The 15,166-nt window shown below is 40.3% G+C and overlaps 1 protein-coding gene across 1 annotated transcript in view; it reads right to left on the reverse strand.

The window, feature by feature from the left end:
* LOC121942965 (cGMP-inhibited 3',5'-cyclic phosphodiesterase A-like) overlaps positions 1 to 10,104 on the reverse strand; it is a 60,995-nt gene extending 50,891 nt beyond the window's left edge. Inside the window, exon 1 of the mRNA XM_042486296.1 lies at positions 7,894 to 10,104. Within this exon, the coding sequence (XP_042342230.1) occupies positions 7,894 to 8,817 (924 nt within the window). The 5' untranslated portion in view covers positions 8,818 to 10,104. The remainder of the gene's footprint in view (positions 1 to 7,893) is intronic.
* Between the last annotated feature and the right edge of the window lie 5,062 nt (positions 10,105 to 15,166).

The following is a 15,166-nucleotide window of genomic DNA, read 5'->3' on the forward strand; positions in this document are numbered from 1 at the left end:
ATGTGCGTGTGCACAATTTCATGAAAATAAAAGTCAACTATCAATGTTCTATTTGATGAAAAGGTTTTTTAAAACCTCAATATGTTATTTAATCATTTTGAATAAAAACAATATTCTCCATTATCTAATGATGGTATAATAAGCCTCAATGTTACACAAAGTCAGATAGCTCTGGCGACCCGAACAGGTTGCTTTTCTCTCTGTAAAAGTATGTGCGTCAATGAATGAATGTGGGCCTTCCCTCAAATAGATCTCTAAGCACATGTCTCTGCTTTAAAATCTGTCGCCTCCCCCTCCTCTCTCACATGGATACTGTATATGATAATGGGATAATGAATATGTTAAGCAACACAGCATGGTCTTATTCAAGGTCTGACCTCTATTTTAAACAGATTTTGAAGTTACAAGAGAACTAACTGGTGTCATCCTGCCAAGGCCCCATACTTTGACATGTTTCAAGTGTAGTGCAGTTTAAGATACAGTAACTCTACCATGTCTCAATGGCCTTGGATGAAGCATGAAAGATTTCTGCAATGAACTATTGTGACAGTGTAACAAAGAGGGAATGAAAACAGCATCAGGAAAAAAACAAAAAGACACTTGGAAATATTCCTGCTGTTTTTAGACATTCTATTTATGGATGCCGTTATCTTGTATAGAGCGAGTGTTTTTCAATTGCATGTGACCCAAAAACCACTAGCAAAGCCCCCCACCCCCCCACTGAGTCCCACTGAGACCCTGGCTAAAAGACAAACAACTTCTATCACAAGCCTCTGTGTGGAGCTAACCCTGAAAGATCACAACAGAGTAAAATTCATGTCAAAATCCTCAGATATTAAGACTCAGCCTGGCATCGTGTTGAAAGAATATAAACTTCTCATTGCATTGATATAAGATAATTTGTTCTTCATAGTCACACAACACCTTAACAATAAATCCCTCTCAATTTTAAAAGAAAAAAATAATACAGAAATAAAGTCACATAACCAAAGCTATTTTCCTGCTTCCAGTTAAGGAGAGTGCCTGTCTTGCCTCTGGCTTGGCAGGCTGCACCAGCCTGCTTCATAAATACTGCACAGCCAATGCTTGATGAAAACCTCCACTTCTCTCAGGTACAACTGCACTCTGGAGAGCTTCATTATCTACAGTATGGATAAACTGTACCTACAAACTCTGTGTGTTTGTGTCAGGGAGAGACTTTGAGACAGAGGGAAAGGAGACAGTAAGAAAAAAGCGAACTAAGTAACATATTTGTCTCAAAAATGTTGTTTAATGTCTATTCTGTAATACCTCAAATGCACAAAATCACAGATTCAGAAATTGTCCACACAAATAACATGAAAGGAAATGTTCATGCTAAGGCAAACATGAATGGAAATGTTCATGCTAAGGCATCATCATTTCAGTTTCAGTAGTAGTAAGAGACAAGATGTGAAATATATTCTTTAAATATTAAATATTTATGGGAGGGTTTCTTACTTTCTAAGCCTTGGGTCATGATCCCAGATGGTACTTACACTCAATTTATGGCCCAATGGGGTGCCGGATGGCAGGTTGACCATTTTCTAATTCACAGTGAGAATAAACTGATTTATACTGGGGTTTTTTTTTTGGCACTTTTTGTTTTTTTTGTCAAAAAAGCACCTGGACCCTGGACAAAGGTCCTGGCTAAGCCCCAAATGTCCTCAAATCCTAGTAATACCCACCTGATCTTTCTGCCTTGAATGTTTATATTCATGTATTAAGAGAATGACATCAGGGTGAACAGATGTCTGCCCTGAAATGCCTCACATGCAACCAATAATGTCACACACATGCATGTAGGAATAACAACAAAAAAGCTGCATGTGTGAAACAGGTATTTGAGGGAAAAATGAATGACATAGCCAGTCTAGCTTTGTGTAAGGGGCAGTCATACAAATGGGCTTTCGGTCCATTAGTAACTATTGCTGGTAGTTCTAGAGAGAGGTGAGGGTGTGGCCAGGAGAGGAGTCAGGAGTGGTGAGCCACAATGTGGAGGGTAGGGCTGGGCGATAAAACGATAATGATAATTGCCTCAATGTAATTTTCCTTGAGAGTGATATGAAAAATGTTCGATAAATCCTCCATTTAATTAAACCATTCATACGCCCATATAAGGGGGCAGCAATGCACCTTAAACACCAGTTACCACCCACAATTAACTGGAAGAAGAGGATGGAGAAGTAGTAGTGGTAGTAGTGGAACAAGAAGCCGAGACTTGACAACTTTTGCCGGCCACTAATGCGCGTGGCAAACTAACAACATTCGACACGCACACTGAGTTGTTTTCAGTTTGATTATTTTGATTACAGATAATGTCACACCATGACTGAATTCACAATATAACGTTAGCTACAGTAGCTGTAGCCTATAGTTTACTCATCTAATCTCTAATAATGCTAATGTTAAGTTAACATGACTGACTTACAGGCTATTTCATATAATGGCATAACATAACGTGACTGAAGGTAACGTGAATAAATCCTTCATACATTTCCTCACCTGTAAACATAAACATGATTTCTGCCTTAGTCATGTCAGATAGGCTTTCATTGTTATTTCACAATGTCATTCAAGTCTGTCTTTCATAGAGCCTGACCGATTTATCGGTTTACCGATATTTTCGGCTGATATGAGCCTCTCACAGACATATCGGAGCATATCTGCGTATAATTTTTCCAATATGCGCCGATAAGAAAACGTTTTTTACAGACCATATAATGCAGAAGCTGATGCTTGGGTGGTTTTGAAATGGTTTCATTATATGTAATACAATATGTTTTCATAAAATGCTTATATAATGGTTTTATATATGATAATATGCAGAGATGACAACTAAGCCGTTAGGCCTACTTAGGGACTGTTCTGCAGCTGTGGTGCTTCCTGACATTTTGGGGAATGTTCCACTCTATAGTTCCACTAGAACTCAAACAGAATAGTCCTCCACCCTCCTCTGTCCCCAGTGAGAGGGTTTTTAGCATAATAGGGAACACTTACGAGGACGAGAGGAGCTTCCTGGCAGGTGTAAATGCTGAAAAGCTGCTTCTTGTTTTACAACCTGCCCCTAAATGACTTGCAACATTACAATAGTCAGCAATTGACTGATACTGAACAGTACTGATGTTTATTTAGCTATTTATTTTATTGAATTTATTCATTTTTTTAAATGGTCAGCAAAGACCATGCAGTACTGATGTGTATTTTATTTTTATATTCTTTATTTGAATGGTCAGTGAAGACCATACAGTACTGTTTATTTTATTTACTTATTCTTTATTTTTGCTGGTGTGTAAAGTTCAACAAGTAAAAGTTATTTGTTAAAGAAAGCAGCCTTTTGAGTACTTTTGCATAGTCATATCACTGCAAAATCTATGCACAATCCACATAGAAATGATCTATTTTTATTCCAGCTCAAAAAAATCACTATATCAGTTGCCCTATCAGTAAATGAAGTGAATTTTTCCATTATAAAATTAGTATCTATATGAGTCTCAAAAATCCCATATCAGTCGGGCTCTAGTCTTTTGTTATTGTTTCGATTGGGAAATGTCAGAAATTAAAACTGTGGGTGTAAAACTTGCATAGAAAGTATTAACCACAGTGGAGATCTTTGTTTTGTCTATTTATTCTGTTTATTTTGTCAGTTAAAACACTTATAAAATATCTTAAGCTATCTATACAGTTTGGCACACTCCTGACCAGTATTAAGATTTCTTTGTCTATTTCTTTTTTTACTTGAGAGTTGCTGTTTGGCAAATGTTCCCTCAGGAGCATATATCAGCCTTTACACTTGAAAGAAATAATGTTATGACTTTTTTGGATAATTATCAATATCGGTCAATATGAAAATTTATATTGAGGTAGCATTTTTTGTCATATCACCCAGGCCTAGTGGAGGGTTTCACTGAGAAATAGTTCCTTCAGACCTTAAAATATCCACAGCTAAAATCCAATATCTCTGTCAGCACCTCACAACAACACTGTCGCAGATAGGCAAGCTGTCCAGATCAGAGAGTGGCCAGCAGTGGGGCTCTATTGGCTAACAAATGGGGCAGCCTTAGGATCAAGGGGCTGCGCTCACACTGTATGGTGAGTAATCTGCTATTGTACCAACAAAGTATGATATAAAAAAAACATGGATGTATGGGGAAAAACACACATGAAGTCCAATATGACTTTTCTCACATTAGTCGCAAAGCCAGTAATCGGATATGTAATGCATCTGGGCCACATTCGCTTGTAATGTGAACATAGTCTTAGAGGCCCAAAGTATGATATATTTATGTGTGTTTCTCTCTCTCTCTGCACTATATCAGTGTCAGTGTTCCTCTCACTGGTCCTACAGGTTAAACTGAGAGGACAAGCTTCAGGAGGACACGGTGTCCTCAGCATCTGGTCAATCATGAGGTGTTTTACGTTTAATTTGTCATCAGTCCTGTTCCAGACCTGACGGGGTAAAGCGGGTAATGGAGCTGTTCTAATAGTACAGATAGTCCGCTAACTCATCGTTCCCCGGATACCAATTAGCAATGAACAACCAGGCATCCAAGTCAGAGAGCTGATGTGGGATCAGCTCCAGCTTCAAAATGAGAGAATAACATTAGTGAGATGGTACAACACGTGTGATCCTGGATCAGGGCACTGATGACCCCCCATCAGCCACACAGACTACACACAGACTCTCTTGTCAACTTAGAATACTAATTTCAGGCTAAAGTTATGGCAATTGCAATATTCTATGGTCACAATTGGCACTGAAGAAGAGTGAACCTTAAAACCGGCTCCATACAATTTCGACTGCATTCAGCACTAGAGTGACAAAAGAGGGAGTTGTCTAGTTTTGGAAGGGAGACATTAGTTTTTGCCTTTATTTAAAAAGTGTGTATTTAAAGGTTCCCAAAGACTAATTTTTCAATAAAATTTTTCAAACTTAACTTTCCAATAACATTTTACCCTATTTCCATGACTTAATTTAAGTATTTTAAGATGGGTAGAAAGTAAAACAGTACATATCATACATACATACATACATACACACACAAATATATATATGTGTATAAATATTTGATTAAATCACCAGTTATCACTCAGCCAAGTGTTAATTTTTATTTATTTTTTTTGTTTTAAAAACAAATTTTAAACGATAGCCAAAACAATGTATATTAACTGTTCCAAAACAGTCTGGTGATTCCAAACCATTTCCAGGCCTGAAAGATAGTTTTCTCAATCTCATCAATTTTCCAGGAATATCATGACCATGGGAACCCTGATATTTCAAATAATAACGAGCATTTTAAGTTAATTACTAACAGAAAAAAGGGGGAATTTTTAATAGATGAAAAAATAATGATACAAAAATTGTGTTGAAAGTCTGATTTGCTTTTTTAATGTCCAGAAAAAAATGGCATGGCTATACAGCAACCTAAAGGTAGCTATTAAGTGTGAAAGCTTCAGTATGCAGGCAAACACAGTAACCAATCATCCCACTGTAAGGTCGATATACCTCTCAGCATTAACCCTGTCAACTACATCACAAATCAAATGAGGAGAACTGATGAGTTATTTCATTGCTGCTTTTAGTTTTATTTCTACTCTCAGTCACACTTTGTTTCCTCTCTGGTCAAAATCTGCAAATGAGATCAGGGCAACATTGCCGACGCTGAAAAAAAAAGTTGTAATCATAAAGGATTACGCTGCTTCTTCAGCTTAGTCATACATGAGTGAGAATGACACACTGTGAATCCCCATTGTACATTTATGTGTGTGGATCACCATTTTTATCCCCCATGTGGCAACAACACTGACGCCTCCTTGTTTATTATCCCCCAGATCTCTCAGTTTTTATCTCCGTTTGTCACTAGAGGGCATGAGCACATTCAGGGATGAAAACTGCAGGAGAGTAACCTTTAGCACAGGAGGCATTCACAGGTTTAAAAGGATGATCAGCGGAAGCGTCACCTTTTTCAGCGGGAGGTTGACACCCAGCCACCACTAAAATTGTCAGAATATTATCTGATTTGTTTTGATGGTGAGCAAAAGAGAGAAAGTGACATGCATACGTATCAGGTGCTCTGGTCAGTTGTGGAAAAATGCTTAAACTGAAAACATGGAACCCCCCCCCCTTGATTTTAATAATGTATTTACAGTCCTAAATTTCGTTCAACATATTCATTTTATCGGATATGTTATTACAACTTTTTTTTCTTTTTGCATGGTAATGCCTTACTATTCCTTAGAAATTAAATACCAAAGCACAAAATAAAGATTTTAGGAGGCATGTTCAATCCCTCAGGACATGCCGCATCTGAAAAGTACTTTAGATTGAGTCCAACTTTTTAATAAACATTCAACTTTCTTTCAAGTTATGCTGTGACACTAAAAAGTGAATTGCAAGGTAGGTAGTCCCAGGATAGTCAGTGAAAAGTCAGGACGGCGGTTTAATCAGACAAAGAACCTTCAGTATACAGATACAAGAGATACGGAATACTACATGGAAATGCTAATCAAATGAAATAATAATAAATTATTATTGTTATTAAATTTATTATTATTTATTATTATCATTATTATTATATTCAGGGATTTAAAACTCTAGTTGTCTGTAACTTAACTAAAGACTATGGCTGCAAAGGCATCCACAGTCATGAAAGCACAATTCTTTCCATAAAACATAAAGATAATTAAAGTATGCCAGGCCACAACCTGACAATAACAGTCAGAAGGATGCTGGTTGTAACATTCACATCCTGTACATTTCATCAGAGCACCAGCCAGATGCTGACATGCTGATTCTTAGAAAGTAATCCTTAAAATGATCACACTCCCCCATCCCTAAAATGAAAGTTTTTCAATGAAAACTGAACCAACACAACTTGAGTTAAGTGTACAGAAGCTGAAATCTGTGCTATTTTGGGATGTGAGCTGCTCAAGTTGGATAACAAACAGAGAGTGCGCCTCAAGCTCCAAGTTAGCTCAGTGACAAAGTATTTGGGGCAGAGCACATCCACCTCATTCATGGAGTTTTGGTCACATTCAGCTAATTACCATGGGTCACACTGTAAACATCTCCCCTTATTCCTACACCTTCACCCACCATTCTCCACAGATTGTCCAAAAATAGTCCAGGCACCTCCAAGATGGACAACAGGGATACTTTGATGTTAACTTTAATGAACACATCTAAATAAGAACATGGTGATATCCAGTTTAACTATGACTATTCATAATCTTCTCTGCCGCCATAATTATGCGCAATAGGAAGAGGTTCTCATGAGGACACAGTCTATCAAATTTGGCTCCATCATGTGTTAAGTTTGGAAACACGTGCACCACACCACTAGCCAGCACCCAGGATAAACAGAGGCTTTCAAAATATTTACATGTGACCTCACACCTATGCCTGCGCGCGCGCACGCACACACACACAAACACGCAGGCACACAGTAACTTGGCATGCTAAGTGCACCATCCATTTGCTTATCAGCAGCACAAACACAGCACAGCACAATGATGATGACCAAATTAACAGCAGAGCCAGAGCGAAGGTAAACAGCAGTATTTGAGAGAGGATGTTGCAATGCAAACACCGTGACAGGCGTAAATCACAAACACTAGTAATGGGTCTCCGAAAGTGTAGATGGAGGGATGAGCACACAAATCATTAGTATCATGATAATAACGCGTGTTATCATAATCTGTGTCATCCCTGTTTGCCCGATGTCAAGAAAGAAACGCGCGTAAAGCTGCCACACATGCCATCAACGAAAGAGAAAGCACACCAAAAAGTGTTGAAGAAGTTAAAATGTCATAAAATGCAATTTAAAAAACAACAATATGCTCTGGTTCATACATCCAAAGTTAGACATGTCTTACCTGGTCCCGCGGAATGCAAGGCAGCGAAGTCCTGCGGTGGGACTTGCTGTTGCTCTGACTGTGAGCCATCATTTCCGAGGCCGCTATGGAGCTGGACCGCCGTCTCCTTTTGAAGACAGGGATGTCCTCCTCCTTCGCCCCGGTCACAGAGCCACAGCACCCCGTCCCGCTGGTCCCTGAGGCCGGCAGGAGCCGGTCAGCATACCTCGCAAGCAAAACCCCCAGCAGCCCCAGCAGGTAGGCCAGGTAGGGTCTCCAGCTGGCCCGGACTCTGTTCAGAGAGACGAGGGAGACGGCCCTGATGACGCTAATGAAGACGAGGACGGACACTCCCTGACGAAGCCGGACGACCAGCAGAGCCCCGCTGCCCAGGCAGCCGAGGACTACCAGGGTCGCGGGGAGGGACAGCAGCTGCTCCTCGGCGCCGCGCAGGAGGAGGGACTGCGCCGCGGCTTCGCCCAAATGGCACAGCGTTAACAGAAAAACAGTGGTGCGGATGAGCACCCCGCAGCGAATCAGATACAGTCCGACCCAGAAGAAGGCACATATAAGAGTGAAAACGGGGGAGACGCAATAGCACGCAGTCAAAAGCAACTCCAAAGCGCAGCCCGCCGCGAAATGAAGACGAGAGCCGCTGCTATTTCCGTTGCTGCTGCTGCTGCTGTTGCTGCATGCATCCCAGTCGACCAATCTGAGCAGCAGAGCGAGAATAACGGAGACGGAGGCAACGCAGACCGCAGACGACACTCCTCGGCAAGTCCATGTCACGGCGAGTCTCAGCCACGACTGGCTCCCTGCGTCCTGGTGCAACGGGGTGACACATGTCTTCACGTAGCCGTTGCGCTCCAACGCTGCCCGGGGATATTTTTCATGAGCGTTTCTTGATGAACCTCTGTCGCTGTCTGCCTCCAAGGCCATCGCCATCAGTCAAGCGGAATGCTGCGCTGACCGTCCGGGAAAATAATAGATTTAGTCTCTGTGTGCGCGGCTACATGTCCCACCTATGATTCCCATGATAATGCGTGTGCGCAGCTGGCAGCCAAATAATGGTCAGTGATGCTTGCCTCCAAAACTAAAGTTCAATAAGCGTGCATTTCATTAGAAAACTGCCAAATATGGGGTTCACAAGTTTTCTTTAAAGTTTTGTGATTCAGAACTTTCCCATTACATTATTGAGCTGCCTCTCAACCAGTGAACCAAAAAAGCAACCTCTGGCGTTTCACACATCAGGGGCTCCTTCGTCCACTCCTGCACATAGCCTCTCACTCACCCTCTCTCTCTCTTCCAACTAGACACTATCCCTTTTTTGTGCCGCTCTGGTGATTCCTCCGTCACGTTTCAACTCTTCCTCGTGTTTCGCTTCATTCTGCTGGCTGATGTGACTCAGTTCGCAGTGGATGGTTGCCATGTTTACATGAAGATTTCCTGCCCTGTTCTGGAAGATGGAGCAGCTCCATTATGTGAAGCAGCTATAGTAATCCTGCAATAAATTTCAGAGCTACTCCACTGTGTAAATATGACACCAGACCAAAAAGGGAAATCATATTGGTAGCATGCAACTTTAAATTACATAATTTGTCAGCCTGAGGTCACTCAATATCACGTAATGTCAAAGACACTTCACCACATAGATATCTGTATGTCTTCCACGCCAGAGGAAGCCACATTTTTCACTTTCCTTAAACCCTGCAGCAGTCTTTTTTTTTAATGAATATACTCAACCATATACGAGGGGCACAATCATAGAAACAACAAAGAGCAGAATTTAGCTCTAGTCATAATCATCATGCTTCCCATTACTTTTTTTTTCCGGATTAAAATCCTAAATCACATCATCCTCTGCCTCCTGTGTGGCAGACTGGCTGAGGACAAGTTAGCAGCCTTCACCTGTTTGCCCTACATTTTATGAGAGGATTTAAAAAGGATGCACAGCAATTACATAAAGCTATTTCAAGTCTGTCGTCTCTGTCTGTAGTATTACCAATGCAACTAAATCATATGAATTGATTGTGGGAAATAAATAGCATTACAATGTTTTGTTTTTAGAATCAGGCATGCCATGTGTTACTTACAGTCTTCAAATGCTTTATAATGCTGCAGCTAAAATTTTAAATAAAAATGAGACCATTACACAAATTTTAGCTCCTCTTTGTAGATTTCTTATCCAAGTCAGATCAGACTTTAAAGGTCCAATGTGTCGGATTTAGGAGGATATAGTGGCAGAAATGGAATATAATTAAGTTTGTCTTTCTTTGTGTAAAATTACAAATAAAGATCAAGGTTTTGGTTACCTCTGAACAAACCGTTTATATCTACATAGGAAGCAGGTCCTTGTTCATGGAGTCTGCCATGTTTCTACAGTAGCCCAAAATGAACAAACCAAACATTGTCTCTAGATAGGGCCATTCTTTTTTTTTGCATTTTCATTTCTGCCTCTGTAGTTAGCAGCTCCTCTGCAATGAGCAGCATCAGAAAAACACTGACTTTTTTAGGGCGTAGCTGCTTTATTCAGTGTTTTTACCAGTTTAAATTACCTGCTCTATTTGTTTTTTGAGAGAAAGAGACCTCTGTGGATATTTTGGCTCAGGGTAAAAACCTCTTGAACATGTGGGTCTGAAGTTATCACAGAAAATAGGTGAGCGACCTGTCACCAACAAGCCAAACAGCATCAGAGCCACCCTGATCAATAACGTCAAACTGCTTTATTCAGTGTTTTTACACATTTAAATTACCGAGTCCATTTCTAGAAAAGGAAGAGACCTCTGCAAAAGTTTGGCCCCTGGTAAAAAAAAAAACTCCTGTTATTACCAGTAAACACCTCCTGAACAATGAACACTGAAGGAATTCTAAGGAGACGTTTTAGCTGGTTGCAATCTTCAGTCCTCACTGCTACATGCCACTAAATCCCCCACGATCATACACACCACTCCTCTAAAGGGCTCCACATCACTCTACACAGGGATGCCCCTCCATACCTGTCAGATCTGTCGGGCAGTTTTTTTATACCTGTTACTATTCGTCTGGCAGGTCTGTCTCAGTCTTGATGAGTCTTTTAATCCTTGCGCTTACAGTCTATGTTTGTCCTGCCAAAGAGAGTACTGTAAACTTTCTGACAACCACTGCATCTCCCTCACCCTCACATAAGCTTCCAAGCTGTGTGCCCATCTCACTCTCAATTCTCCTCGTCTCTCCCCATTCTCTCCTCATTGTCCTCTCCTTACAATTTCTTTGTGCTGGACCATCAACCTCCCTACAGCCTCTCCTCTCTCCTGGTTGTCGGTATATCATTCCAGATGTTCTGGATCTGGATCTCCATCCTCCAGGAGATTTTGCCTCTCCTCTCATCTTTCTTCCTCCTGTGTAAGTTTGAGTCTTTTCTCTTCAGTGGTTGTGTAGTCTGTCCTCTTTTCTGGTCTGCATGGTAGGGAGGAGGAAGTGTGGCTCAGGTGTCTTGGAAAAGCAATCCCGTCTCTGTTGCTCCTCGTGAGGTTTCTTCGAATTTTTGCTCATTAAAGGGATTTTTGGACAGTTTTTCCTTGTCTGAATCAAGAGTAAAAGAGAGAGGGTGTCGAATGGTGTGCCTCTTGAGGCACATTTGTGATTTGTCATATTGGGCTGTGTCATTATACAGTCAACATGACTTGATGGATACTACATTATGTCTGAATTGCCAAAAAAAGAACTTAAAAACATCTGTCAACACATCTGCTACATCAGGTGCATTTTGTTATTTGTATATATGTGCCAGACATGTATGAGGTTTCCTTTTTCCCCTATTAGTAGTTTGAGTTATGATGTAACTTTAGGAACAATGTTTTATTACAGCCGCACTACACAACATGGGTCAGTACAATCAGAGTGCAATCATGGCATAAATCTCGTGTTTTAATCATCCCAGGACAATGGACAGTGGATATTTGCCAGTACAAACTGTTCATTCCCATTCAAGCTCTGTTCAAACCTGGTTTGCATGTCAAGGAGTTTGAGGGAGGAAAACATGGTGCACAAGAGGCCAAATGGTTACGTTTTAGCTTTCTTTTACGTTTTTTTTTAAAACTGGTTACTTTCCAAACCAAAAGTTTTTGGACATTTGACCTGTCGAAGGATGCAGACAGGTACACAGCTATTGTGGCCTGTATGAAATGTTTACAAATCAGGTGCCAATTCAACCACCTCAAAGGAAAAAAACCATCACTGAACTGTGATTGTCTTTTACATACATATTACAGAAGTGGACTGAGTGTGGGGCAGCTCCAGCAGGGTATAGCCCTGCCTTTACATCAGCACTAACACACTGTAAATCACATTTTGGCAAAAGTAGCTGTGACAATAACATTCTCCAACCTTTGCCCTCATAGATGTTGTCCAGGCACACTCCTCCACTTGTACTGAGGAAGTATTGTAACAGTGTCATCTATCATTGTGAATAGTACTGGATGTGTGTGTGTTTACTTTTGGCCTTCATCAGGGTATCTGTATGCGGTTTGCTTACACAATCACACATATCCTGATTTATACCGTCAGCATATGTAAACGTTCCACATTATGCTCTAACCTGTCAGAGGGGATGACAGGACTTCTTCACTAATTGGTCCTATAAGTTTGTATATGGTAAGACTGTAAGCTGATTGCTGTACGCAGCTACATTTTGAAAACATAACGACAGAAAATAATGTTATATGACAATACGTGACAGGCCTACTAGCCTACTTCTAAATTTAAAACCACCATTTGGAAAAAAATTAATTGCATTAAATCTTAACAGATGCACTAGTAGAACAACATCACTCCAAAGAGCCCTTATGTCTGCATAAACAATAAAAACCACTATAGAAGGACAATTTGCACCTTTCCGTGCACACAATTGATTATCAATTACAAGTTTGCAACTGATTCCCTCTATTTTCACAAGAATTATCCAGAAAAGACATAAAACTCACATAATAAAACAAAAGCAACCAATTATATATAAAACAGGCATTGCAATCCAGGCACACCCACAGAAATGGCCAGTGAACTGGCCTCCCTAAATCTGCTTTACTCACATCAACATGTGTCCACGCTCTCTCTGTCTCTAGTTTAGATTGGTAAATTATCAGGTTATGTGGCCAGCTGCCTGCAGTCTTTTTTGTTTGTTTGTTTGTTTGTTTGTCGCTGTTTTCGCAATGGTTGTGTACCAGACATTACTCATAGCATTTTCAGGGGAGGGGTCTTTCTTTAAACAGGCTTCATTTTACTAAAGCAAAAAATAGGCTACATTTGATGTTTACTTTTGTTGTTTTAACAAGAAGCCTAACAGTGGGCATTTTGGTTGACATATGTAAATGTGCAATAAGTAAAATATGGCCCCAGAAAGCTTTTCCCTTTAACCCCCAGACCCGTGGACAACCTCACCCTGCAAGCTTTGTTAAGCCACATGAAAGTAAATAAGCAGTTACTTCTTGTAACATTACATAAACTAAATAAAACACCACCAAAGCAGAAAACTACCCACTCTCTACACACCCGCACGTGCGCACACGCAGACAATATGTTGAAGTTACAACAATGGGTTTGTTTTAGTAGGTCTACTCACCTGTCTGAATGTAATGCCGAGAGTCTTCACACTCAGTCTGTCCCCGGTTCAGCGTCTCTGCTAGGGCATTCTCAGTCCAACAGTCCTCTCGGCCTCTCTGTCCAACTGAATTCCTCAAAGCTTTTAAACATGTTGAGCTGAATGACGCCTGCGGCTCCATCTGAAATAATTGTCAAAACAAAAACAAAAAAACAGGAATTCAACATGCATGTCCTTAAAAGTAGGTTTGAGGACAGGCTAATGGAGAAGCCACTGGCACGTTAGCTAGCACGCACTACGCACCTGTCGGTCACGTGACATAATGGGTGCGTTTGATTTGTGCATTTAAAGTCTGATCACCGGCGATCAAGGAGCAATGCATACCGGTGAGATTTGTGTCTGACTTTACTACATGGATGTATTATAGTGATGTCGCTTTACTGTAATACATCCATGGCCCTAGCCCATGGATCGCCATGGAGGTATTGCTTCTACGTCATGTGAAAGTGGACGGCGATAATCTCGCGATTTCAAGGCGGCTGCGTTTAGGCCTGCCTCTCAGCTGATCGAACAGCTGATGGATAAACTTTTTATTTTTGTTAAATTTCAGAGATTTGGAATTTATTTGTCTTATTTGAAGGGTTTTTCTGTTAACAGAGTACATTGTTGTGACTGATGGTGATGTTTTGCAGTCACAACTACATTCATCAGTCTATTTTATAGTATTTTAATTATTTTGAAGAAAGGAGAAAAAGAAGGATTAAGGATTAAACAGCACAACTTGTACTCAGTAGTCTAAGTGGGATGTGAGGATTCTTAAAATAACATGTAAAGATGTGAGGCCCTGACCATCAGCTGTCTGATATGCACTGATAGCTGTTATGATGGTTTTGATTCATTGATGTAGTTTGAGGGTGACAGATGAACTCAGCAGATTTATATACAGCAGCAAAATGATATAATGCTGATATACATTAAAATTCATGTAAATGAAGCTGAGCCATGAAGAGAAATCACAGATCACCTGTATAATATTTGAGAAGTTTACATTGTCCATTAATACAATAATTGGAGACTGTAAACATACCGTTAAACAATTTTGCACATGCACACCTCACATCATGTAGGGACTCACATTGTGTATTGACAGTGTCTCTTTGCATGCCTGCTAGGTGGAACAATAAATCCTTTTTTAAATAAAAATAAAAATGCCATAGCAGAATAATGCAAACCATAACCCATAATGTCCTGGTTCTAAATGTTATCACATTATTGTGCAATGTTTCCATGCATTGTTTACCAATTGCTAGCCCCAACCTGTGTGCGCTTCGTCTTTGCTGAACCTGCTGATTTCATACATTCCCTTTCTCACACAGTTTATCAAGAATTTTTGACTTGTTTTTTTACTCTGTTAAGGTTGTTGTTTATGAAACAGATTTTTTTGCCTCCACACCTGTAAAGCAACAAGAAACATATGCTTTCCTCATGTGCATCAACACTGCATGATATGGGATGTGACTCTGAGTTACGTGATGGAGTACTGAAATCAGTTCAGTTATGATCCACAAAGTAGGCCCATTCATTTTCACCTCATTAACCCAGACATAATATGCTGTGAAATGAAGACTTCTCAAAAATAGAACTCCAAATATAATCTGGACACATGGTGCCCATTTATTGTAACACAGCAAAAGTGCATAAAAAGTACACCAGGTGTGT

This window comes from Plectropomus leopardus, chromosome 5 (assembly GCF_008729295.1).
Source record: "Plectropomus leopardus isolate mb chromosome 5, YSFRI_Pleo_2.0, whole genome shotgun sequence".
Classification (NCBI taxonomy): domain Eukaryota; kingdom Metazoa; phylum Chordata; class Actinopteri; order Perciformes; family Serranidae; genus Plectropomus; species Plectropomus leopardus.